Source organism: Cervus canadensis, chromosome 4 (assembly GCF_019320065.1).
Source record: "Cervus canadensis isolate Bull #8, Minnesota chromosome 4, ASM1932006v1, whole genome shotgun sequence".
Lineage (NCBI taxonomy): Eukaryota > Metazoa > Chordata > Mammalia > Artiodactyla > Cervidae > Cervus > Cervus canadensis.
In genome coordinates this window covers 99586581-99611776 of record NC_057389.1, presented here as the reverse complement: position 1 = coordinate 99611776, position 25196 = coordinate 99586581, and the positions used below count along the sequence as shown (strand labels likewise).

The 25196-nt window shown below is 42.0% G+C and overlaps 1 protein-coding gene across 1 annotated transcript; it reads left to right on the top strand.

Moving 5' to 3' along the window:
- Positions 1 to 1326: 1326 nt before the first annotated feature.
- LOC122440970 (adhesion G protein-coupled receptor E2-like) lies at positions 1327 to 25196 on the top strand. Its single transcript, XM_043467612.1, has 14 exons — positions 1327 to 1430; positions 4530 to 4583; positions 5117 to 5236; positions 8164 to 8310; positions 9712 to 9765; positions 10056 to 10190; positions 12603 to 12649; positions 12740 to 12817; positions 13234 to 13411; positions 17987 to 18094; positions 18282 to 18502; positions 18695 to 18874; positions 24491 to 24688; positions 24957 to 25196. Exons 1-14 carry the CDS (start codon positions 1364 to 1366, stop codon positions 25194 to 25196), a joined length of 1827 nt encoding a protein of 608 aa, XP_043323547.1. The 5' UTR covers positions 1327 to 1363.

The following is a 25196-nucleotide window of genomic DNA, read 5'->3' as shown; positions in this document are numbered from 1 at the left end:
TATTTTGGTAATCATTTGGCAATATATACAAATATCAAATAATCCTGTTTCACATTTGAAACTCATATCATATTGTGTGCCCATTACAACATGATTTTTAAATGTCCACTAATAAATACATAATTCTGCTCACTCTGACCTAAGAACCTCATAGGGGTAAAAAGTACAGTATGATTATTCATGTTGGGGAAGTTTTCTTATACATAGTATCACACCTTCGGAGAGTGAAAAAGTTGGCTTAAAGCTCAACATTCAGAAAACTAAGATCATGGCATCCGATTCCATCACTCATGGCAGATAGATGGGGAAACAGGGGAAAGAGTGGTTGACTTTACTTTTCTGGGCTCCAAAATCACTGCAGATGGTGATTGCAGCCATGAAATTAAAAGACACTTAATCCTTGGAAGGAAAGTTATGACCAACCTAGACAGCATATTAAAGAAGAGACATTCCTTTGTCAACAAAGGTCCATCTAGTCAAGGCTATGGTTTTTCCAGTGGTCATGTATGGGTGTGAGAGTTGGACTATATAGAAAGCTGAGCACCAAAGAATTGATGCTTTTGAGCTGTGGTGTTGGAGAAGACTCTTGAGAGTCCCTTGGACTGTAAGAAGATCCAACCAGCCCATCCTAAAGGAGCTCAGTCCTGGGTGTTCATTGGAAGGACTGATGTTGAAGCTGAAACTCCAATACTTTGGCCTCCTGGTGTGAAGAGCTGACTCATTGGAAAAGACCCTGATGCTGGGAAAGATTGAGGGCAAGAGGAGAAGGGGACAACAGAGGATGAGATAGTTGGATGACATCATCAACTCACAGGACATGGGTTTGGGTGGGCTCCGGGAGTTGGTGATGGACAAGGAGGCCTGGCGTGCTGCGGTTCATGGGGTCACAGAGAATTGGACACGACTGAGTGACTGAACTGAACTGAACTGATACCAAAAAGATTCAAAAACCACCTTCAGTGAGTATTTCAGTACAAATACTATGTGAAAGTCGCTCAGTCATGTCCCACTCTTTGTGACCCCATGGACTATGCAGTTCATGGAATTCTCCAGGCCAGAATACTGGAGTAGGTAGCCTTTCCCTTCTCCAGTGGATCTTCCCGACCCATGAATCGAACCAGGGTCTCCTACATTGCAGGCAGATTCTTTACCAGCTGAACCACAAGGGAAACCCAAATACTAATTCAGTATAAATACCATGCACATAGTTTAAAAATAGAACTGCAGTTTCTAAGAAGCTAATCATAGGGCAGATTAAAAGGGAAGAAAGAATCCAGATCAGCATTTTCCTCAGTCAGCTTCTTCAAAATGCAAGTGACACTTAAAACAAGAAGTCTTTTCAACACGCACAGACCAAGATCAGATGTCTTCCGTGGCTGGGCTTGCTGGTCTCTACATCATGAAAAACGGCTATCTAAGGTTGCTTCCAGGTGTGTAGAATTATAACACGGGGTATAGAAAAATAAAGCTGTTTGGGGACTCTATCCAGTCTGTGAATATTCTCTTCTTTCTTTCATCCTTGATATTTAACTTGCTTTCCTACTATCTCTATAAGGGATAGACAAGTAGAAATTTTAAGGATATTAGCACATTGATAGTAAGTTCCAAAGGAGAAAACTGGTGAAACTTACGTCGAGGCAAATTGGGGACTTAAAGATTTCTCATTTTACCACCTGTATTAGTCCAGGTTTCCCTGAGAAACAGAATTCACTGGAATGTTTATAGAGAAGGAAAGAGAAAGGGATTTATTGAAGGATCTTGTTCATGGGACTGCGGAGGTTGGAAAGTTCAGAATCTACAGGACAGGGAGGCAGGCTGGAAACCCTGGGGGGACCTAATGCTGCTTCTCAAGTCCAAATGCAATTCTGGAAGAATTCTCTTCCTCAGTGAGGTCAGTCTTTTTACTCTAAGATTTTCAACTGTTTGAAAAAGGATCACATATATAATGGAGAGTAATCTGCTTTACTCAAAGTCTATTGATTTAAATGGGAGTGTGCATGCATGTTTAGTTGCAAAGTCGTCTCAGATTCTTTGGGACCCAATGGGCTGTAATCCACCAGGCTTCTCTGTACATGGGATTTCCCAGACAAAAATACTGGAGCAAATTGTTAATTTCTTCTCCAGGGGATCTTCCCAGCCCAGGGATTGAGCCTGCATCTCCTGCTAGGCAGACGGATTCTTTACCACTAAGTGACCTGGGAAGCCCTGATTTAAATGTTAATCTCATTTTTAAAAGCAAAACAAAACTCCCCAGCAGCATCTAGACTAGTGTTTGACAAAATATCTGGGTACTATGGCTGAGACAAGTCTGATAAACTTTTTTTTTTTTTTTTTTCCCAGAAGAGTGGAAAACCAGCCTATTTGAAAGTTCTAATGGCATAAGAAAAACACCATTACTTATTCTATAGGCTTTATGTGGGATGGAATGATTTGAAGGAAACCACTCCAGTATTCTTGCCTGGAAAATTTCATGGACAGAGAAGCCTAGTGGGCTGCAGCCTATGCGGAGGCAAAGAATCAGACACAACTGAGCAACTAACATTTTCAATAGTGATTTGGTGAAAAAACAGTATCAGGAAGGTCAGCTTAATTCTGATGAATCTGTATTTTCTTCACTGTTTAGAATAATACCTGTTACCTAGTAAGTCAAGTGTTCCTTATATGTTGTCCTCATTGCTTATAAATTGTTTCCTGGTTTTTATGAGAATGGCCATGTTTCTTATATTCTGATATGTGGAACATGACTTTTCTTAATGCTGGGCACATTTGGGGAAAATTCTGTGCAGACTCACAGATCATAAAAAAATATTCATAGGATTCACTGCCTCACATGGATAAGATGAGAGACTCTAATATGTGGTGCACATATTGCCTATAAGAGTAAATTTTATCTTTGCACCCATAGTTTTCTTTTTTATTCATTTTTTAAAAACTTTTATTTTGTATTGGAGTGTAGCCAATTAGGGGCTTCCCAGGTAGCACAGATGGTAAAGAACCTGCCTACCAATGCAGGAGACATAATGAGATGTGTGTTTGATCCCTGGGTCAAGAAGATCCCCTAGAGAACGGAATGGCAACCCACTTCTGTGTCTTTGTCTGGAGAATTTCATGGACAAAGGAGCCTGGCAGGCTTCAGTCCATGGGGTTGCAAAGAGTAAGACATGACTGAGCAATTAACACACACACATGTCCAGTTCATAATGTTCGGATAGCTTCAGGTGAACACTGAAGGGACTCGGCCATGCATGCACATGTATCCATTCTCCCCCAAACTCCCTCCCATCCAGATTGCCACATAACATTGAGCAGAGTTCCCTGTGCTGTGCAGTAGGTCCTTGTTAGTTATACATTTTAAGTATAGCCGTGTGTACAGGTCCATCCCCAGCTCCCTAACTATCCCTTCCCTCCATTCTTCCCCCCTGGCAACCATAAGTTCATTCTCTATGTCTATGAGACTATTTCTGTTTTGTAAGTTAATCTGTATTATTTCTGTTTAGATTCCACATATAAGGGTTCTTTTCATAACAGAAAACTTGATCAGTAACTCATTTTCTCAGACCAAACTGGCAGATCAAGAAAAAAGGCTGTGCTCTTGATACACTATAGCAGGACCAGGAGTTCACTTGGAAGGAACCATAGAAGTCATTGGACTTCTCTCGTGGCTCAGATGGTAAAGAATCTGCTGAAATGCAGGAGACCCAGATTTGATCCCTGGGTGGGGAAGATCCCCTGGAGAAAGGAATGGCTACCTACTCCAGTATTCTTGCCTGGAGAATTCCATGGACAGAAGAGTCACCTGGTGAGTTAAAGTCCTTGGGGTCACAAAGAGTCAGACATGACTGAGCCACTAACTCTTTCAGTTTCATAGAATTTATTGGTGCTATATGTGGAGAGGCCATTTAATGAGGTGATAGTGAGTCTACCTTAGTTCTTCTACCTTAGAAGTTGCCTTAGTTCTTACTTCTCACATGCTCTAAACTCCCTGTCTCCTGATTCCAGGGCTCCATGCCCGGCTGATGTAATTGTGAGCTAGTGCTCCAACTCAGGGTTGTTTCACTTCTACTACCCAAACTCATCTGTGTCAGGAATGTTAAATGTGAAGAGAGATCCTGAAAGAGAAATCTTCAGAGCAGATTTCTGCCATTGTCAGAGAACAAAGAACCTAGGTACACCAATCTAAAGAACTTTCTCCTCCACAATTTAACACTTCCACTGGAAGAGATTGGAATTTCAAAGATGTGTTGCTGACATCAGCTGTTGGTCTATGTATTGCCTGTCCTTTAACTGTAGCACCTGATTCTCCATGAGGACTGTGTCCATTGCTGACTGACTCCTCAGGGAGATCCAAGACTTGGAGGTGAAAAGCTGAGTTCTTGATTCTGAGTACAGTACAGGAGAATATGAGATGCCACTGGAAAGCTGAAGGATACAGGGCCCAGAAGCCCATCCCCAGGAGGCAAAGGCTATGGGGACAGGGGGTGAAATTGAGTGTGACTCTACTCTGTCATCTTTCTGTTTCTCTGCCCCAGGATTCTTGATTCTGCTGATTTTGCCATCGGAATCCACATCCTTGAACAAGAAACGTAAGTCTGCTCAGCCAGCCCCATTAGTGACATAACCTGTGGAGCATATGCTGGGGTCTGTGTCCTTTTACCAACAAAGGAAGAAGAAAGTAGGCTTATCCTGAATGTAAGGTTCAGACACAGTTTTCTGAATGTAAGAGAAGCTATTCCTCCCCACCCCAACATGCTCAGAAGTTTTTGTCTCTTCCTATTCCAAGAGAGGGCTTTCCAGGTGACTCAGTGGTAAAGAATGTGCCTGCCAATGCAGGAGACACAGGTTTAATTCCTGAATCATGAAGATCCCCTGGAGGAGGAAAATGGCAACTCACTCCAGCATTCTTGCCTGGATAATTCCTTGGAGCCTGGTGGGCTAAAGTCCATGGGGTCACAAATAGTCAAACATGACTTAGTGTCTAAACAACAAAAACTTCCAGTGGAAGTCACCCCATCCATTCCTTCCCTTCCTCTACTACTAGACCACCAGCTTGAAGCGGGCTTTGTTCCTCCTTGACCTTCTGACTGAGTCTCCATCCCCACTGCTTCTTCCCTCACAGCCTGTGCTTGGTGGTGCGACCAAAACCCTCCATGTGTCAACACCGATGCCTGCCGCTGCATTCCAGGATTCAGTTCTGCATCTGAGGACAGCTTCACCAGCCCCTTGAAGAGTTGCCATGGTACAGAGCCTTGGGGTGGTGGAAATGCTCAGACAGATTTGGGGAGAGGCTGTGGTACATCTATAGCATTCAGCTCTGAAGGCAGCTCAGAAGCACTTTGTTGAGAATAAGAAAGGAGACACTTCAAGAAAGCATGAAGGAAGTGGGCAGTCCCAGAGGGGCTGCAAATTTAATTGACACAAAAATGGAAAAAAGTCCTTTCCTCCACTTCATCACTAACTCTTGTTCTTTCTTGTCTTTTTGATAATAGTTATTCTAATAAGTGTGAGGTGATATCTGATTCTGGTTTTGATTTCCTTTTCGTTAATGATTGGTGATGCTGAACACCTTTTCATGTACCTGTGGGCCATTTGGTAGTCTTCTTTGGGAAAATGTCTATTCAGGTCATCTACCCATTTTTTACTCAATCATTTTGTTTGGTTCTTTTTTTGCTATTGAGTCATATGAGTTCTTTATATATTTTGGATATTAACCCCTTATTTATGTATGATTTGTAAATTAGTATCTGATATTATAGATTTTCTTTTCATTTTGGGGATAGATCCTTTTGCTGTACAGTCTTCCCTGATAGCTCAGTTGGTAAAGAATCTGCCTGCAATGCAAGAGACCCTGGTTCAATTCCTGGGTCGGGAAGATCCCCTGGAGAAGGGATAGGCTACCCACTCCAAAATTCTTGGGCTTCCCTTGTGACTCAGCTGGTAAAGAATCTGCCTGCAATGTGGGAGACCTGGGTTCAATCCTTGGGCTGGGAAGGTCCCCTGGAGAAGGTAACAGCTACCCACTCCAGTATTCTGGCCTGGAGAATTCCATGGGTTGTATAGTCCATGGGGTGGGACACGACTGAGTGATTTCACCTCATTTTGCTGTACAGAGCTGTGTAGTTTGATGGAGTCACACCTCTCTAGTCTGCTTTTGTTGCTTTGTTTTTGCTGTCAAATAAAAAAAAAAGTTATTACCAAGATCAATGTCAAGGATCTTATACAGTATGGTTTTTTTCTATGAATTTTATTATTCAAGGTAACCTGATTTTTCTAATTAGCAAATTCAGGCCCGAAGAGATTGAGTGATGTCCAAAGTTATATAACTGATAAGGTAGTAGAAACCACGACCATGTCTAAAGGCAAGGAGTTTTTATTCTTCAAAAAAATAGAACCACAAAAGGAAATCATTAAACATAAAGCTAAGATGAAAACTTTTGTTATGGACATTTTACTGCATATTTTTTTAATGAGGTAAAAGAAAATTATATGATTTTTCATCAAGAAATATTCTTCATCTACTCAAAATAGTCTGAGTTATTGGTAATAAAATAAATTACTCCTAGCATATTTGAATCAATGAGTAAAAAAGGAAAAGCCTACAATATTCTAGAATACTAGACTTCTGGGTGATTTTTCACCTTTTTTTTTTTACTTCTCTGTTTTCTAAGTATCCATTTATTATTTAAAATTTGGGAGAAAGTAAATTTTATCAAAGAAAGGAAAAGATGTTGTGATTACTGCACAGCCCTTGCTTGACCCTGGAAGTATCCAAAATATTCCTTTGTGAACTTGCATGTGTGTGTCTCAGGGAGATACGCAGACTCTTGAACATGGAGAGGAAATCTGGCTGATGCTGTAACTGAATTCCAACTCCTTCCTTGGACTATACTTGTCAGGTTGAGGAATCTCCCATCCTCATGTCTTCCCCTTCCAGTACTCATTCCAGTATGCCCCCACTCCATACCTCCCTGTCCCTCAGCCTTGAGTATGGGTCTCCAGCTATTGCCATCATCTGAGAGGAGGAAATCTCAGTGATCAGATGGTGGCCAAACAAGAATTCCTGAGCTATGCATTCCTCTCCCTTCCATTCATATCCTTATGTTAATACTACCCACAACCTGGACCTGGGGTCTTAGAAGGGAATGTCAAGAGTCTGGATAAGAAACTTTGACCTGGGAAAGACCAGTTGTCTACCCTGACTGATCATGACCCTGTGAGTCCTTCCAGGCTCTAAACGTCTTTGGCCCCCTGACTGGAAGAAGCTCATACATGTACAAGGGCCAAACATTCTATTCCCGCATTTTTACTAAGTTGCTGTTGTTCTTAGCATTGGTGTCCAGAACTTGCTCTATGGTTCCCTGACCTATTCCAAGGGGACCTGGCTCATGGGCAACTTCCCTCCTAAGTTTAGGAACAGGGAGAGGTAAAATGCCAGAGAACACCTGCAGTGACTCAGCTGTGAGCTGCTTTCTCTTTCCCATGCATAACAGGCTCTGATAAAATGGGATTTCTACAGAAGTGGAGAGAGCAAATCTCCCCTAGAGACATCCTGGGGCATCTTGAGAAGTCTTAACATTGAGAGCTGGGGAAGTGCCTGATAAAATTGTGGGGTGTACTAGGGCTGCTATGACTAAAATGGAGGTGGAGGGGATTAATGGGTAGGAGCCTGATCACCTAGCCCTAACCTCCGCTGTAAATGATGGATATCACTCTGGACAATCCTCCAGCCATGACTGTCTCCATTTCCTCAGCATCGTGGGAAGCCTTCAGTGTCACGATCACTCACACTTGGCATGACTGGAGCTCACATGAGTGTCCCTGATGATGCAAACAGCAACCAAGAGGATGGTCTGGAACCAAGTCATTTTTTCTGTCCACCCCAAAAGGCCTGCAGCAGGAATGCAGACCTACTTCCAGTCCCCATATGGCACAGCAGAGTGTTTGAATCAAGGTGCATGCAGATCCAGTCAGAGAGCAGGGATGAGTAGAACAGTAAGCCAGCTTTCTGGAGCAACTGGTAGTAGTTCAGCCTAACCCTATAAGAGCTAATAAGGAGCTGAGTCAGTTCAGTCCTTGTGTCAAGATCAGGACGGAGGTGAGTGCCATGTGAATTCACAATGGAATTCATACCTTTGAGAGGTGACCTTTTGTCCTGTTGTGTTCCAGACATCAACAAGTGTGGACCATCATGGAAAGTGTCCTGTGGAATATATGTAGACTGCCAGAACTTTAACAACACATGGCGTCAATGCAGAGGAAACAGAACTCTTTCTCAAAAAGAATTTGAGAATGAGTGTACTAACAAAACAGTTGGTAAGAAGGAACCAATTTTTTTCATTTCCTCATTCATTAAGTTTGGCCACTTACTCCAGGCCACAGGTCTATTCTCAGCACCTACTGGTATCCCCTCTCTCTCCAAACCCAAGGGTCAGAACCCCACACAGAGTGTCATTTCTGCAATATTTTATGCCCCCTTGACACTTGGCACCTTATTTTATCAAAATAAAGAGAGGAGTGGTATTCAAGACATTTCAAGAGTTGACATCCAGTGCACGGAGTCCCAGGGCACTATCTGTATTCTTCATCATTAATTGCCAAGATGAGACCTTTCTCACCTGGATCCCATACAGGTTTGGGCAAGCTAGGGGTCCTTTCAGACTCTCCTGGAATGATAGACCTGAGAACTCTGTCTAGAAATGTTGAAAGGGGGATATTCAAGGGTGGTCCCATCTTCCCCAGCCAGCCCTGCCCCTGGATAACCTTACCCAGTTCCTTGGCCAGTCAGCCTTTGTTTATTTCACTATGCAAGGATCCACCATGCCCCTAACCAATAATTTCGATTAACGAGCCTATGGGAAACTTAAATGCCTGGAACCTGGGAGGATGTTATGTCAGAATGGGTGGGTGACATGAACCACACCACATATACTCAAAGTGGCTCCCGTCTGGCACAGATGGAAAGGGAGAGTGTCACTGGGCTTCATTGTCCTAGCCCGACTCTCTACTTAGGAGGTCGACAAAGGCCCCACATTGACTCAGACCACTTGAGCCTTGTGCAGAAGGACCCCACAAGTTTGCATCCTTAGTCGGATGCCCAGGGCCAAGGAGACAGAAACACCAGCAACTCCTCATCCATCACCACCTGCTTCCTTCTTCAGCCACCCAGCCCTCACGCAAAGCTGGCCTCACTCAGATGATGAGTCTTATCATTTCATTTCAGTTTGGAAAATGCCTTGCAGGGGTACAGGAAATGGATCCTCACAGCACCAAGCCTGCATGGCTGGAAGTAGACCCCCGTTGTACCCCCAGTCTGGTCCCCAATGTCCAGGAGCCTCTGGCCTGTCTGGCATCATCTTTATACTCCTCACCCCTTCCTGAAAGCTTATTGTGGGTCCTGACTCAGGGATGGGTCTTGGACCAGCTTCATGGAGCTAGAGTCTGAGCTAGCATGGATGGGAGAGCACTATTCTTTCTACAAACGTGTAGAACATGAGGTTCCACAGGGGCTGTGTCTATCAGTGACTGATCCCTCGAGAAGCCCGAGAAATAGAGGGAAAGTGTTGATTCCTTGATTCCAAGTAAAGTACAAGAGCCTCAGGAATGTTGCTGAGAGTGAGCCAGAGACATCCAATAAGAAGGCAAAGGCTGTGGGGATAGTGGTTGCAATTAGAGCTCAACTCTCCCCTCTTTGTCATCTCTGTCTTTCTGCCGCAGAACTCAATCTACTACTGCTGAAGACAATGAAGAATGCAGTCCAGAAACTTAAAAGTGAGTCTCTGCACCCAGCTCCATTGGTGACATAAGCTGGCACTGGTGTACGCCGTGGTCTGGGTCCTCTCACCAATAAAATGGGGAAAGGAGGTTTATTCTGCAAAAGTATCCTCTAAGGATACTAACAGCTGTTACTCTTCCCCACTATGTCCAGAGTTTTCTGAGGCTTTTCACTTCTAGTGGCAGCCATTCAACATTTTCCTCCCCTCCTCTACTATTGGGTCTCTAGCATGCAGCTGACTTCCTCAGTTTCTTGGGTCTTCTGACCATGATCTTCCTCCACACAGACTCTATCAAAACACGTTGTGCTCGGTGGTGCCCTCCAAACTCCAAATGTATTGATGCCAACACCTGTCACTGCATTCCAGGATTCACGTCTTCAACTGGGGAAGTCATCACCAGCCACTCAGAGACTTGTGATGGTACAGAGGCTTGGGGGTGGCATTAACTTGTGGGTGGCATATGCTGGGGGGTGGTATATAGAGATTGTGGGAGGACACAATGGGACCTCCAGAGCCCTCAGTAATGGGAGCAGCACAGAAATATTTTAACAAGAGTAACATAAAAGTAACAGCACAGGAAAGTATGAGGGGAGTGGGTAATCTTGTTTTCATGATCAGTTGGGAGAGGGCTGAGAGCTGACACAGCAGAGCTGGGCTACCTGGTGCAAAGCGTAGCTCGGACACAGGCTCTTTGACATTTAGGAAGCTATTTTACCTTCCTGTGCATTATTTGCTTGTCTGTAAATCAGAGGTAGTCATCGTACCTACCCCATATGGATGAACTTAGATTTAATATTTACCTTAGTGAAGAAAAGCTAAAGTTTCAGTTCAGTTCATTTGCTCAGTCCTGTCCGACTCTGTGTGACCCCCATGAACCGCAGCACACCAGGCCTCCCTGTCCATCACCAACTCCTGGAGTCCACCCAAACTGATATCCATTGAGTCAGTGATGCCATCCAACCGTCTCATCCTCTGTCATCCCCTTCTCCTCCTGCCCTCAATCTTTCCCAGAACCAGGGTCTTTTCAAATGAGTCAGTTCTTCACATCAAGTGGCCAAAGTATTGGAGTTTCAGCTTCAGCATCAGTCCTTCCAATGAACACCCAGGACTGAGCTACTTTAGGATGGACAGGTTGGATCTCCTTGCAGTCCAAAGGACTCTCAAGTCTTCTCCAACACCACAGTTCAAAAGCATCAATTCTTCTGCGCTCAACTTTCTTTATAGTACAACTCTCACGTCCATACATGACTAGTAGAAAAACTATAGCCTTGACTAGACGGACCTTAGTGCAGAGAAAATTGTCAACACTTGAGAGTTATTATTGTCATTCATACTGTTAAACTATTGTTATTTTTATGGAAAAAATAAATGGGGGAAATAAATGAACCAACAGAAGGAAAGAAACTCCCAGGAGGAAGCTCAGGCTCTCTCACTATCTCAAGCTCACCAGGAACTCCTCACTGACCATTGTGATTTCCCACATCAATCCTCACAGCAGACCCAGGATGCTAGCACACTTAGATTTTTTTTTCCCCACCTTATCCCAGTTTGCCCAACCATCATATTTTATTCTAGGAGTTTTACTTTTTCAGGGCAGAATCTCTTTTTCAATAATCATATTTGGGCCCAAAGAGCTTAAGTTATGTATCCAAAGTCACACATTTAGTAGGATCATAGAACAAAGATGCAGATCTAAAACTTAGAGTTTATTTTCAACAATATAAGATCATAAGGGAAATTACATTGCTCAAAACATTTTTAAGATGGTAAATTTTATGTTTCATGAATTTTACCACAATACTAAAAAGTAGGGGAGAATTATATGGTTTTTATAAGAAATAGTCCTTGCCTACTGATAAAAGTTTTTGATGGACATTTATTGCTACTGAAGAAAAATATTCCTAATATGTGCAATATGATGAGAAAAAAAAATTCGAAGAAATTTCAAGGGATCTGTGTAATGGCCATAGGAGTGATTTTCTTTCTTTCTTCTTTTTTTTTTTCATGTTTTAAATTATCTTGTTTTCCAAGTATCCACGTGTTACTTAATATTTTTTTATAAAAGTAGATTTTATCATCAAAAAAGTCTTTGACTGATGTTCAGTCTTTCTGACACTCTAGAGGTATTTCTAGAGTTTCCTTTATGCATTTGTATGTGTGTCTCATGAAGATTTGTAAACAGCTGAACATGGAGAAAAGATCTGGCTGCTAGTCCCAGCTCCTTCCTAGGAGCACCCTTGTCACGTTGAGGAATTCCAAACCCTCATATCCTCCCCTCCTCACACCCTATTTCCGCTATCCTGCACTCAATTCCATCTCATCTCATCAACCTTTAAGACTGGTCTCCAGTGACTGCCACCATCTAAGAAGACAGGAAGACGTCTCAATGCTCAGTTAGAGGTTGAACTTGAGTCTCTCAGTTGTGCATCCCTCCTACATCTTGTTCTGTCTTACTGCAGACCCTCCACCTGGGTCTGGGGTCTCAGAAGGGAAACCCTTAGATCCAGAGATGAGGACCCTCATCTGGAGGGACTAGACAGCTGCCCTGACTCATCATGATGTCACGAGTCCTCTGAAGCCATAAAGTCTTTGATTCCCTAATTGGAATATACAGTATCAAGCATTCTGTTCCTTCTTTTTGATTTGTTCTTATGTTCATGGTTCTTCTTAAACTGTTACTCTGAGTAACCAATATCCAAGGATTAATGTCTGGAATGGTACCTGGCCTGACCTGACCCCAGATCCCACTCACAACACACACACACACACACACACACACACACACACACACATGCTCTCACCCCTAATGATCCATTGTACTGTTCCCTGCAGAGATCTCCATCCACACCTGGACTGCACCCTCAAGTATCAACAGCTCGGTGAGTGGCCCAGCAGACAACACGTGAAAACCCTCCATATATTCCACCTATTTCCCCCAAGTTCTAACCTCCTCATATTCCTCCTCCCAGACGCTCTCCTGCTTCTTCAACAGAGTCCAGAATCTTAGTGAAAACATGGAGTCAGTCCCTGTCCAGGACACTATCCAGGTAAGGGTAGGACCCAGGGAGGCAGGTGTAGGCTTCCCACAGGTGCTCTGGGAAAATCTGGTCTGGGCAGAGATACCTCAACATAAGGGTGCACTGCTCTGAGGCCCTGCCTCTCCCAGGGTGGATGGGAAGTGTGGACATGTGTAGTCACTGTTAGACTCCCACGTGCACCTTCTAAAAACCTTTAATCTTGCAGCCCCTGAATATTGGGTTTATGTCATCCTTGGCATTCATGTACACGTTTGACCTCTGAATGGCTGGATTCCAGGGGCAAAGACCACCCAAAGGATCCCACCTGGCCCTGCCTTTATCACTCAAACAGTTTCCAAGCTCTGTTCTCTGTGAGTGAGTGGGTAATGTCTTCATACAACCTCTCAGGTGTGTGAGCTACTGGCTCTGTGTCCTTATCTCTGCAGAACCTCATACAGGGGGTGGATGAAATGCTGGAGGCCCCCCGGGACCTGGAAACCCTGCCCAGCTCAGAGCAGCACCTTGTGGCCTCTAACCTGCTCATTGGCCTGGAAACTGTCTTGAGAGGACTGAGCAGGTCCCTGGACAATGAGTCACTGCACTTCAGTTCACCTTCAGGCACAGGTAATTACCTGGAACAGCCTCCAGGCTCCTGCTCTGCTCATTCCTGGTTCATTCCTTTTCCAACCTCACTAGAGCCCAGTGACCAGGGTTGTATTTCATGCTGATCTCATAAATAAAAACAAATTTTAAAAAATAAATAAATTATTGTGCTAAGCAAAACAATAAGACAGAGGAAGACAAATACCCTGGCTTCTCTAATGGTTCAGATCGTAGAATCAGTCAGCCTGGGCTCAGTCGCTGAGTCAGGAAGATCCCATGGAGAAGGGAATGGCAACCCACTCCAGGACTGTTGTCTGGAGAATCCCATGGACAGAGGAGCCTCGCAGTCTACAGTCCATGGGTTGTAGAGTCAGACATAACTGAGCCACTAACACTTTCAAAAAACAACACAAACACCAAGGTCATCAACATAGAGAACAGATTGGTGATTGCCAGAGACCAGGATAGCAGTACAGGAAATGGTGCAAAGAAGTCAAAAGGTACAAGCTTCCAGTTAAAAATAAGTTATGGGAATGTACAACATGGTAACTATAGTTAATAGAACTGTACTGTGTATTTTAAATTGCTATGAAAGTACATCTTAAAAGGACTTACCACATAAAAATTTGGAACTCTGTATGATGACAAATTTTAGCTAGCTTTTGTGGTGATCGTTTTGTGATATATTCAAATATAGAGTCACTATACCTGTCAATTATACCTCAATAAGAAAAACATAAATGAATAAAATTATATATAATATACACTTTCATTGTAAATAAATTATGAGCATAAAAATAATGCTAATGAAAAGTTTAAGACAAAATACAAATGGTTACAAAAGGGAAAATTTTTAATTTGGAATAACATAATTTCCTCATGTTATTTGTCATGTAGGTATGATCTGTTTCAATTGAGTATTTGTTTTGCTTAGCACAATTATTTATTTATTTTTAAAAATTTATTTTTATTTATAGCAGTTTCAGGAGTATAGCATAGTAATTTGGTATTTTTACACAATACACTCCATTACAAGTTCTTATAGGACAATAGCTATATTCGTTATCCTAAACAATATATCCCTGTTGCTTATCTATTTTAAACATAGCAGTTTGCACTTATTAATCCCATAACCCTAACTTGCCCTTCCACCCTACCATCTCCCTTTTGGTAACTCCTCTTTTCAATATCAGTTAATCTGTCTCTGTTTTGCATACCTTGGTTTATATTATTTTTACATTTCACATAGAAATGATATACAGTATTTGTCTTTCTCTATCTGGCTTATTTCACTCAACATAATACTCTCTAGGTCCATTTGCAATGTTGCAAATGACAGAATTTCATTCTTTGCTGTGGTAGATTAATATTCTATCCTACTTAATCACCACAACTTTTTATCCCATTCCTCCACTGACCAAAACTAAAGTTCACAATTTTAATCAAAGTGTAAAATCTAGTAGCATTTAGTACATCATAAGGTTGTGATCATCACCTCTATTTATAAAATAACTTCACCTCTCCAAAAGTAAAAACTGTAGCCACTGAACAAACACTCCTCAATCCTCTATTCCCCTGGTCCCTGGCAACCACTGATTGTGTTTTCTGTCTCTTTGAATTTGCCCTGCTGGAAATTTTGTATAAATAGAATTAAAGGCATATGACCTGAATGTCTAGCTTCTTTCACCTAGCATAATGTTTCCAAGGTTCATCCATGTTGTAGCATGTATCAGTATTTCATTCTTTTATGGCTGAATAATTATTGTAAATTCCATATATATGTGTTAGTATACTGTATATTATTGTAAAGTAATTAGCCTCCAACTAATAAAAATAAATGGAAAAAAATGTATTGTACATGGATGTACCTCCTTCTGTTTATCCATTCATCCGTTGATGGACATTTGGCTGGCTGCCACATTTTCACTGTTGTGAACAATGCTACTATGAACGTGGTGTTTCTTTTTTGCCCGCACCTCACAGCATATGGGAAGTAGGATCTCAACTCCTTGACCAGAGACCAAAACTGTGTCTCTTGCATTGAAAGCATGGAGTCTTGGAAGCACTGTACCACCAGGGAAGTCCCTGTAGCATAAGTTTTGGTTTGAATAACTGTTGAATAAAGTTTTTTGGGCACATAATAGAGTGTAAAATTGCTTGGTGATGTGGTAGTTCTATTTTCAGCTTTTTAAGGAACCACCAAGCTAGTTTTCCAAAGTGGCTATTTCTTCATTTTACATCATCAACAGCAAAGTATGAGGGTTCCAATTTCCTCATCCTCAGCAACACAGTACTTCCATTTTGCTTTCTTTTTCTTGTAGCCATTCTAGTGTGTGTCCAGTGATATCTCATCATGGTTCTATCTGCATTCCCCTAGTGACTAAGATGTTGAACATCTGTTCATGTCATTGTTGAATTTGTCTGTATTTTATTGGAGAAACATATGCTTGAGTGTTTTTTTCTTTGCAATTTCAATTTTTTACATTTGGTTGTTAAGCTATAAGAGATCTTCATAGATCTTAATTTAGATCCTATGAGATATGTCTTTGCAAATATATTCTCCCATTCTGTAGATTACCTTTTCACTTTTCTATGGTCTTTTCACTTTAATGAATAGATATTTCCATTTTGATGAAGTCCATATAATCTATTGACACTTGTTGCTTCTGCATATTTTTTCATAGCTAATAATCCATTTCCAAATTCAAGGTCATGAAGAGTTACTCGGATGTTTTTGCCCTACTTGTCCTAGCTTTAACTTTTAAACATAGATCTTTGACCCATTTTGACCCCAACGGGTCTTTGACCCATTTCTTTATTAAAATTTATTGTGTGAAGTAGGTCACTGAATTCCTTCATTTGCTTGTGGAAAGCTGGATGTCTCAGCATCATTGTTGAAGAGATTTTTCTTTGCCCACTGATGGTCTTGACACCCCTTTGTGAAAATCAACTGACCATAGATGTATGGATTTATTCCTGGGTCCTCAGTTCTGTTCTACTGATCTGTATTCATATAGCAATTTCCCACCATTTTGAATACAGTAAGTCAGCAGTAAGTTTTGAAATCAGAAATTGTAATGCCTCCAAATTAGTTTTTCACCTTTAAGATTGCTTTGTTTATCCAGGTTACTTGCAATCCATTATGGATTTTAGGATGAGCTTTCCATTTCTGCTGAAAATTAATTTAATGTTGTCGGAATTTTGATACAGATTGCATTGAACCCATTGATCATTTTGGGGACTACTGAGATCTTAATAGGATGGTTCTGATCCATGAACACAGGATGTCTTATGATTTATTTAGAGTTTCTAATTTCTTTCAACAGTCTTTTACAGTGATCAATATACAAGTCTTCAGTTTCCTTGGATAACATTTTTCCTTGTATTTTGTTGATTATTTGTGTATCTATGTTCAAATTGACATTGGTTTATTGGGATTGCTGTAATGCATTATCTTGTTTTGTTCTTGGGATAATGATGGTCTCATAGAACTATTTAGGTAGAGCTATTTCTCTTCTATTCTATAGAAAACTTTACAAAGGTTTAGTGTTAATTCTTCCAGAATGCCTGGGAACATTGAGTGTAGAAGCCATCTGTTCTGGTCTTTTCATTTTGGAAAGTTTTGGATACTGATTCAATATACTTATCTGTTATTGCTTTGCTATGATTTTCCATTTTCTTAAGTCAATTTTTTCTATTTGGTGTCTCTAGGAATTTCTCCATTTTATTTAGGTTGCATTTCATGTTGTTGAATAATTGCTCATATATTCTCTTACGATCCTTTGTAAATGTAAATGATATATGCATATACCACTATTATGTGTACCAAATGATATTGCTTATAATAATAATAATATCATTATTTATAATATACATTATTGTAAATATTATTATTTATATGTCATTGATAAAATGATATATAATCATTTATGTGATTGTGCAATCACATAAATCACATAAATGATTATACATATAAATCATATGATATGTCATATGATTTAGATATTTTGACATCATATTTAGATAGCATGTAAATCAATGATAAAAATATATCATTGTTTCCTGATCTACCACAGAAGCCCATATAATATACATTATGTAATATATAAAGTGTCTACATATTTATATGATATATTAAGGGGCTTCCCTGTTAGCTCAGCTGGTAAAGAATCTTCCTGCAATACAGGAGACCCCAATTTGATTCCGGCATTGGGAAGATCCCTTGGAGAAAGGATACACTACTGATACTAGTATTACTGAGTTTCCCTGGTGGATCAACAGTAAAGGATCCAATATTAATCCAAAGTTTACAATGCAGGATACCTGGGCTTGATCCCTGGGTTAGGAAGATCTCCTAGAGGAGGGCATGGTATCCCACTCCAGTATTTTGCCTGGAGAATCCCCATGGACAGAGGAGCTTGGCAGGCTACCATCCCTCAGGTTGCAAAGATTTGGATACTATTGACCAAATAAGGGCAGCACACAGCACATAATATATTAAAATATTTATTTTTATATATGCAAATAATGGTAGTATGTACACCATCATAGGCACAATTACTAATCTAACTCTTCTATAACCCTCACAACTCTTAGAAATGTCACTGAAGGCACTGGATAAAGAAGATAAGAATGTCACCTTGATTCAGAATAACATAAAGATGATACTGATCTGGGATACAGTGCATGAATCTAATGACTCAGGTAATGGTTATGGCAGGGTACAGGTCCCTAGGGATTCAAAGTGAGACGCGATACTCACAGGTGCAATAAACAGAAATGTATACTTTAAAGGAAACTATGGGTAATGGTGAGGCCACAGGGACATAGTTCATTAAAGGAGGGGTAATGTTGGATACCCCAAGATATAAACCTTGCCCTTGTCCTGCAGGTCCCATGGTGGTGGGCCTTGTCTCCATGCCTGGGATTGAAAAGTTGCTGGATAAAGTCCCCCTGATAGTGGATGCTGAGGAACAGGCAGTTCCACATGAGACACACAAGGAATTGCTGCAGGAAACTCCCCCTATCCTGCTGTCAGATGTCATATCCGTTTTCATCAGCAACAGTAACACACAAAACCTCAGTTCTCCAGTCAAATTTGTCTTCAAACATGTGAGTCCTGGGGGTGGGGGGGATGAAGCTGCGGGTATGGGAGAGACCTGAGTCCTGGGCACAGCCTTTGTTCTTCAGGGATGTCCATCACGGGTGCATCATGTCCCAAGGAAAGTCCATCATAATTTAGATTTGGGTCAGCATTTCTAAGCAACAGAACCACCAGCTCAAACCTACTTCCTGTTTCTACAGTCAAGGACCCCTGAAACAAAGGGGAAGGTGCACTGTGTCTTCTGGGAGCAGGGCCAGAATGGAAGTGGCCACTGGGCAACCAGAGGCTGCAGGACGATGGACAGCGGAGACGACAGCACCACCTGCCAATGCACCCACTTCAGCAGCTTTGCTGTCCTCATGGCCTACTACGATGTGCAGGTGACACCCCTCAGAGGGGTTACATTTAATATCTTGATGTGGAACAAATTCTCACACATGTAAAACCTGAAAAAAGTACTGTCTCCCAGTTATAGCAGGTCAGTGATCTGACATGGTGTAGTGGAGATGTCTGCTCAAGTTCTTCCAAGGCTGAGTCATTCTGTCAGCCTAGACTGCATTCTGATCTGAGGTTTGCTGTCCTCCTCTAACCCTCTAATTTTTGCCACAATCAGTTCCTTGTGATAGTAGGACTGAGGTCTCCTTGACTTCCCATCTATCAGCAGGTGTCCATGTTTAGCTCTTAGGGGCTACCTGCATTTCTTCCCATGTGGACCTCTCTTGGGAACTTTAATACAGTACAAAAATTAGTTTTATGCAATAAGCCAAATAGTCTCTAAAGTTAAAGTGTGTCAGAATCATCTGGAGGGCTGGTTATTTATTTTTAAACATTTCATTCCTAAACAAAATCATATGTAGAAACATGCTGCAAAAATAAATTTGGTGCTATCATACTCAATTGCTTTTTATCAAGAAGCACCTAATTTGCAGGTTTTAACATTCATTTTCTTCATCCTTTGTGCACCTCCCTCTTTCTTATTCCCTCTCTCTCTTCACCCAGACTTATACTAAAAGGAAATTGGCAGATATTTTTTCCTTGTCCTCAGGTATTTAGGATGATTTCCAAAAAGAGGTGAGCTTCCCAGGTGGCTCGGTAGTAAAGAATCCACTTGCCAATTCAGAAGAGGCAGGAGACTAAGGTTCAATGCCTGGGTTGGGAAGACCCCCTGGAGAAGGAAATGGCAACCCAGTCCTCTATTTTTGCCTGGAAAATTCCAGGGACAGAGGTGCTTCACGGGCTACAGTCCTTGAGGTCACAAAGAATCAGACACACCTGAGTGAATGAGAACACATGCACACCAAAAAAAGAGGCAGACATTATCAATTTTAAGCTACAGCCAACATCCAAGTATAGTAGTGTTTCTCTTTTACCCAAGAATTTAGTTCTAAATCTGTAAGGATTAGTGGCCATCATGAAGAAATAGTACAGGGATAAACTGTGCAGAATTCAGAGTTGGGAGTTGATACCTGGACATCATGACAATGGGTAGAGACTTTGTCATACATAATTACATTATGGGGATGGACGATGGTGCTCAAAATGTAGCTTCTCACCTCTGTGGACCTATTGTGGTAACTGGGAAGCTTAGTCATGCTCAAAAGTCTAGCGGGAAATAAACCCTTGTGAGAATCAGGGCTTGGTATTCATCAGTTCAGTTCATTTCAGTTGCTCAGTCGTGTCCGACACCTTCAGACCCCATGAACCACAGCACGCCAGGCCTCTCTGTCCAACACTAACTCTTGGAGTCCACCCAAAACCATGTCCAACAAGTCTGTGATGCCATCCAGCCATCTCATTCTCTGTCATCCCTTTCTCCTCCTGCCCCCAAACCTTCCCAGCATTAGGGTCTTTTCCAATAAGTCAACTCTTCACATGAGGTGGCCAAAGTATTGGAGTTTCAGCTTCAACATCAGTCCTTCCAATGAACACGCAGAACTGACCTCCTTTAGGATGGACTGGTTGGATCTTCTTGCAGTCCAAGGGACTCTCAAGAGTCTTCTCCAACACCACAGTTCAAAAGCATCAATTCTTTGGCGCTCAGCATTCTTCACAGTCCAACTCTCACATCCATACATGACTACTGGAAAATCCATAGCCTTGACTAGACGGACCTTTGTTGGAAAAGTAATGTCTCTGCTTTTAAATATGCTATCCAGGTTGGTCATAACTTTCCTTCCAAGGAGTAAGTGTCTTTTAATTTTATGGCTGAAATCACCAACTGCAGTGATTTTGGAGCCCAGAAAAATAAAGTCTGACACTGTTTCCACTGTTTCCCCATCTATTTGCCATGAAGTGATGGGACCAGATGCCATGATCTTAGTTTTCTGAATGCTGGGCTTTAAGCCAACTTTTTCACTCTCCTCTTTCACTTTCATCAAGAGGCTTTTTAGTTCCTCTTCACCTTCTACCATAAGGGTGGTGACATCTGCATATCTGAGGTTATCGATATTTCTCCCAACAATCTTGAATCCAGCTTCTGCTTCTTTCTCTTGATGTACTCCAGCCCAACATTTCTCTTGATGTACTCCTCATATAAGTAAATAAGCAGGGTGACAGTATACAGCCTTAATGTACTCCTTTTCCTATTTGGAACCAGTAAGTTGTTCCATGTCCAGTTCTAACTGTTGCTTCCTGACGTGCATACAGGTTTCTCAAGAGACAGGTCAGATAGTCTGGAATTCCCATCTTTAAAAATTATTCCACACTTTATTGTGATCCACACAGTCAAAGGTTTTGGCATAGTCAATAAAGCAGAAATAGATGTTTTTCTGGAAATCTCTTGCTTTTTCAATGATCCAGTGGATGTTGGCAATTTGATCTCTGGTTCCTCTGCCTTTTCTAAAACCACCTTGAACATCTAAAATCAGCTTGAACAGCTGAAGCCTGGCTTGGAGAATCTCACACTAGCTTGTGAGATGAGTGCAATTGTGTGGTAGTTTGAGCATTCTTTGGGATTGCCTTTCTTTGGGGTTGGATTGAAAACTGACCTTTTCCAGTCCTGTGGCCACTGCAGAGTTTTCCAAATTTGCTGGCATATTAAGTGCAATACTTTCACAGCATCATCTTTCAGGATTTGAAATAGCTCCACTGGAATTCCATAACCTTCACTAGCATTTTTCGTAGTGATGTTTCTAAGGCCCACTTGACTTCACATTGCAGGATGTTTGGCTCAGGTGAGTGATTATACCATCATGATTATCTGGGTTGTGAAGATCTTTTTTGTACAGTTCTTCTGTGTATTCTTGCCACCTCTTCTTAAGATCTTCTGCTTCTCTTAGGTCCATATCATTTCCGTCCTTTATTGCGCCCATCTTTGCATGAAATGTTGCCTTGGGGTCTGTAATTTTCTTGAAGAGATCTCTAGTCTTTCCCATTCTGTTGTTTTCCTATATTTCTTTGCATTAATCACTGAGGAAGGTTTGTTTTGTTTTTTGTTTTTTTTAAATCTCTCCTTGTTATTCTTTGGAACTCTGCATTCAAATCTCCTTTGCTTTTCACTTCTCTTCTTTTCACAGCAATTTGTAAGACCTCTTCAGACAGCCATTTTGCTTTTTTGCATTTCTTTTCCATGGGGATAGTCTTAATCCCTGTTTCCTGTACAATGTCACAAACCTCTGTCCATAGTTCATCAAGCACTCTGTCTATCAGATCTAGTCCCTTAAATCTATTTCTCACTTCCACTGTATAATCATCAGTTCAGTTCAGTTCACTTGAATCACTCAGTCATGCCCGACTCTGCGACCCCATGAATCGCAGCACACCAGGCCTCCCTGTCCATCACCAACTCCCAGAGTTTACTCAAACTCATGTCCATCGAGTCAGTGATGCCATCCAGCCATCTCATCCTCTGTCATCCCTTTCTCCTCCTGCCCCCAATCCCTCCCAGCATCAGGGTCTTTTCCAATGAGTCAACTCTTCGCATGAAGTGGCCAAAGTATTGGAATTTCAGCTTCAGCATCCGTCCTTCCAATGAACACCCAGGACTGATCTCCTTTAGAATGGACTGGTTGGATCTCCTTGCAGTCCAAGGGACTCTCAAGAGTCTTCTCCAATACCACAGTTCAAAAACATCGATTTTTTGGCACTCAGCTTTCTTCACACTCCAACTCTAACATCCATACATGACCACTGGAAAATCCATAGCCTTGACTAGACGGACCTTTGTTGGCAAAGTAATGTCTCTGCTTTTAAATATGCTATCTAGGTTGGTCATAACTTTCCTTCCAAGGAGTAAGAGTCTTTTAATTTCATGGCTTCAGTCACCATCTTCAGTGATTTTGGAGCCCAAAAAAAATAAAGTCTGACACTGTTTCTACTGTCTCCTCATCTATGTATAATCATAAGGGATTTGAATATAAGCCATACCCGAATGGTCTAGTAGTTTTCCCTACTTTCTTCAATTTAAGTCTGAATTTTGCAATAAGGAGTTCATGATCTGAGCCACAGTCAGCTCCCAGTCTTGTTTTTGCTGACTGTATAGAGCTTCTCTATCTTTGGCTGCAAAGAATATAATCAATCTGATTTCAGTGTTGACCATCAGGTGATGCCCATGTGTAGAGTCTTCTCTTGTGTTGTTGGAAGAGGGTGTTTGCTATGACCAGTGTGTTCTCTTGGGAAAACTCTATTAGCCTTTGCCCTGCTTCATTCTGTACTTCAAGACCAAATTTTCCTGTTACTCCAGGTGTTTCCTGACTTCCTAGTTTTACATTCCAGTCCTCTATAATGAAAAGGACATCTTTTTTGAGTGTTAGTTCTAAAAGGTCTTGTAGGTCTTCATAGAACCTTTCATCTTCAGCTTCTTCAGCATTACTGGTTGGGGCGTAAACTTGGATTACCGTGATATTGAATGGTTTGCCTTGGAAACGAACAGAGATCATTCTGTCATTTTTGAGATTACCTCCAAGTGCTGCATTTTGGACTCTCTTGTTGACCATGATGGCTACTCCATTTCTTCTAAGGGATTCCTGCCCACAGTAGTAGATATAATGGTCATCTGCTTTAAATTCACCTGTTCCAGTCCTTCTTAGTTCACTGATTCCTAGAATGCAACGTTCACTCTTGCCATCTCCTGTTTGACCACTTCTAATTTGCCTTGATTCTTGGACCTAACATTCCAGGTTCCTATGCAATATTACTCTTTACAGCATCGGACCTTGCTTCTGTCACCAGTCACATCCACAACTGGGTATTGTTTTTGCTTTGTCTTCATCCCTTCATTCTTTCTGGAGTTATTTCTCCACTGGTCTCCAGTAGCATATTGGGCACATACCGATCTGGTGTGTTCATCTTTCAGTGTCCTATCTTTTTGCCTTCTCATACTGTTCATGGGGTTCTCAAGGCAAGAATACTGAAGTGGTTTGCCATTCCCTTCTCCAGTGGACCACGTTCTGTCAGACCTCTCCACCATGACCCGCCCATCTTGGGTGGCCCCACACGGCATGGCTTAGTTTCATTGAGTTAGACAAGCTGTGGCCCGTGTGATCAGATTGGCTAGTTTTCTGTGATTATGGTTTCAGTGTGTCTTCCCTCAGATGCCCTCTCACAACACCTACTGTCTTATTTGGGTTTCTCTTACCTTGGACGAGGGGTATCTCCTCACGGCCGCCCCTCCTGACCTTGAATGTGCAGTAGCTCCTCTCGGCCCTCCTGCGCCCATGCAGCCACTGCTCCTTGGACGTGGGGTTGCTCCTCTCGGCTGCTGCCACTGGTCTCGGAGTTGGGGTAACTCCTAATGGTCTTCATTAGGACTCTCTTATTCCTCAGTCCTTCCATGCACAGATTTTATCATTCAGATCCCATAAATTTCTAAATTTCTGAACCAGGAGAAAGTTATGCATAAACATAAAATAAACATAACATATCCATAAACATATCCATAACATAATCTACTCAGCACCTCCATTCCTGATTTCTCTATGTCTAAAAATAAAATTGGCGGAAGGGTCATTACCCCACAGTAGGAAAGCATGATTGATCTTCTCTCTTCTGGGTCCCAGGAGGAGGATCCCACACTGACTGTGATCACCTACGTGGGACTGAGCCTTTCTCTGCTGTGCCTCCTCCTGGCGGCCCTCACCTTCCTGCTGTGCAAAGCCATCCAGAACACCAGCACCTCGCTCCACTTGCAACTCTCACTCTGCCTCTTCCTGGCCCACCTGCTCTTCCTGACAGCCATCGACAGAACTGAGAGCAAGGTACATATACTGTCCCAGAATACCCCTGCCCCAGGGATGCTGAGTTCACGGGGCCATACTGCATTGGACTCCTTAATAATATGGGATTCCAGGTAATGTTAGATGGATAAGTAGCCAATTCACATGGACTGACATAATTAGAAAGCAAACATTCAATTGATAATTCATTCATTTACATCAGAGTTATCCCCAGTGGCAAGTCATAGAAGCCCTGGGGCCATGCTCCATCCTGACAAACCATCCTGGTGACATCTTCCTCTTCCTCCAGGTGCTGTGTACCATCATCGCGGGTGCCTTACACTATCTCTACCTGGCCTCCTTCACCTGGATGCTGCTGGAGGGTCTGCAGCTCTTCCTCACTGCCCGCAACCTGACGGTGGTCAACTACTCCAGTGTCAACAGGTTCATGAAGAAGTTCACGTTCCCAGTGGGCTACGGAGTCCCGGCTGTGATTGTGGCCATTTCTTCTGCATCCAGGCCTCATCTTTATGGAACACCCAAACGGTGA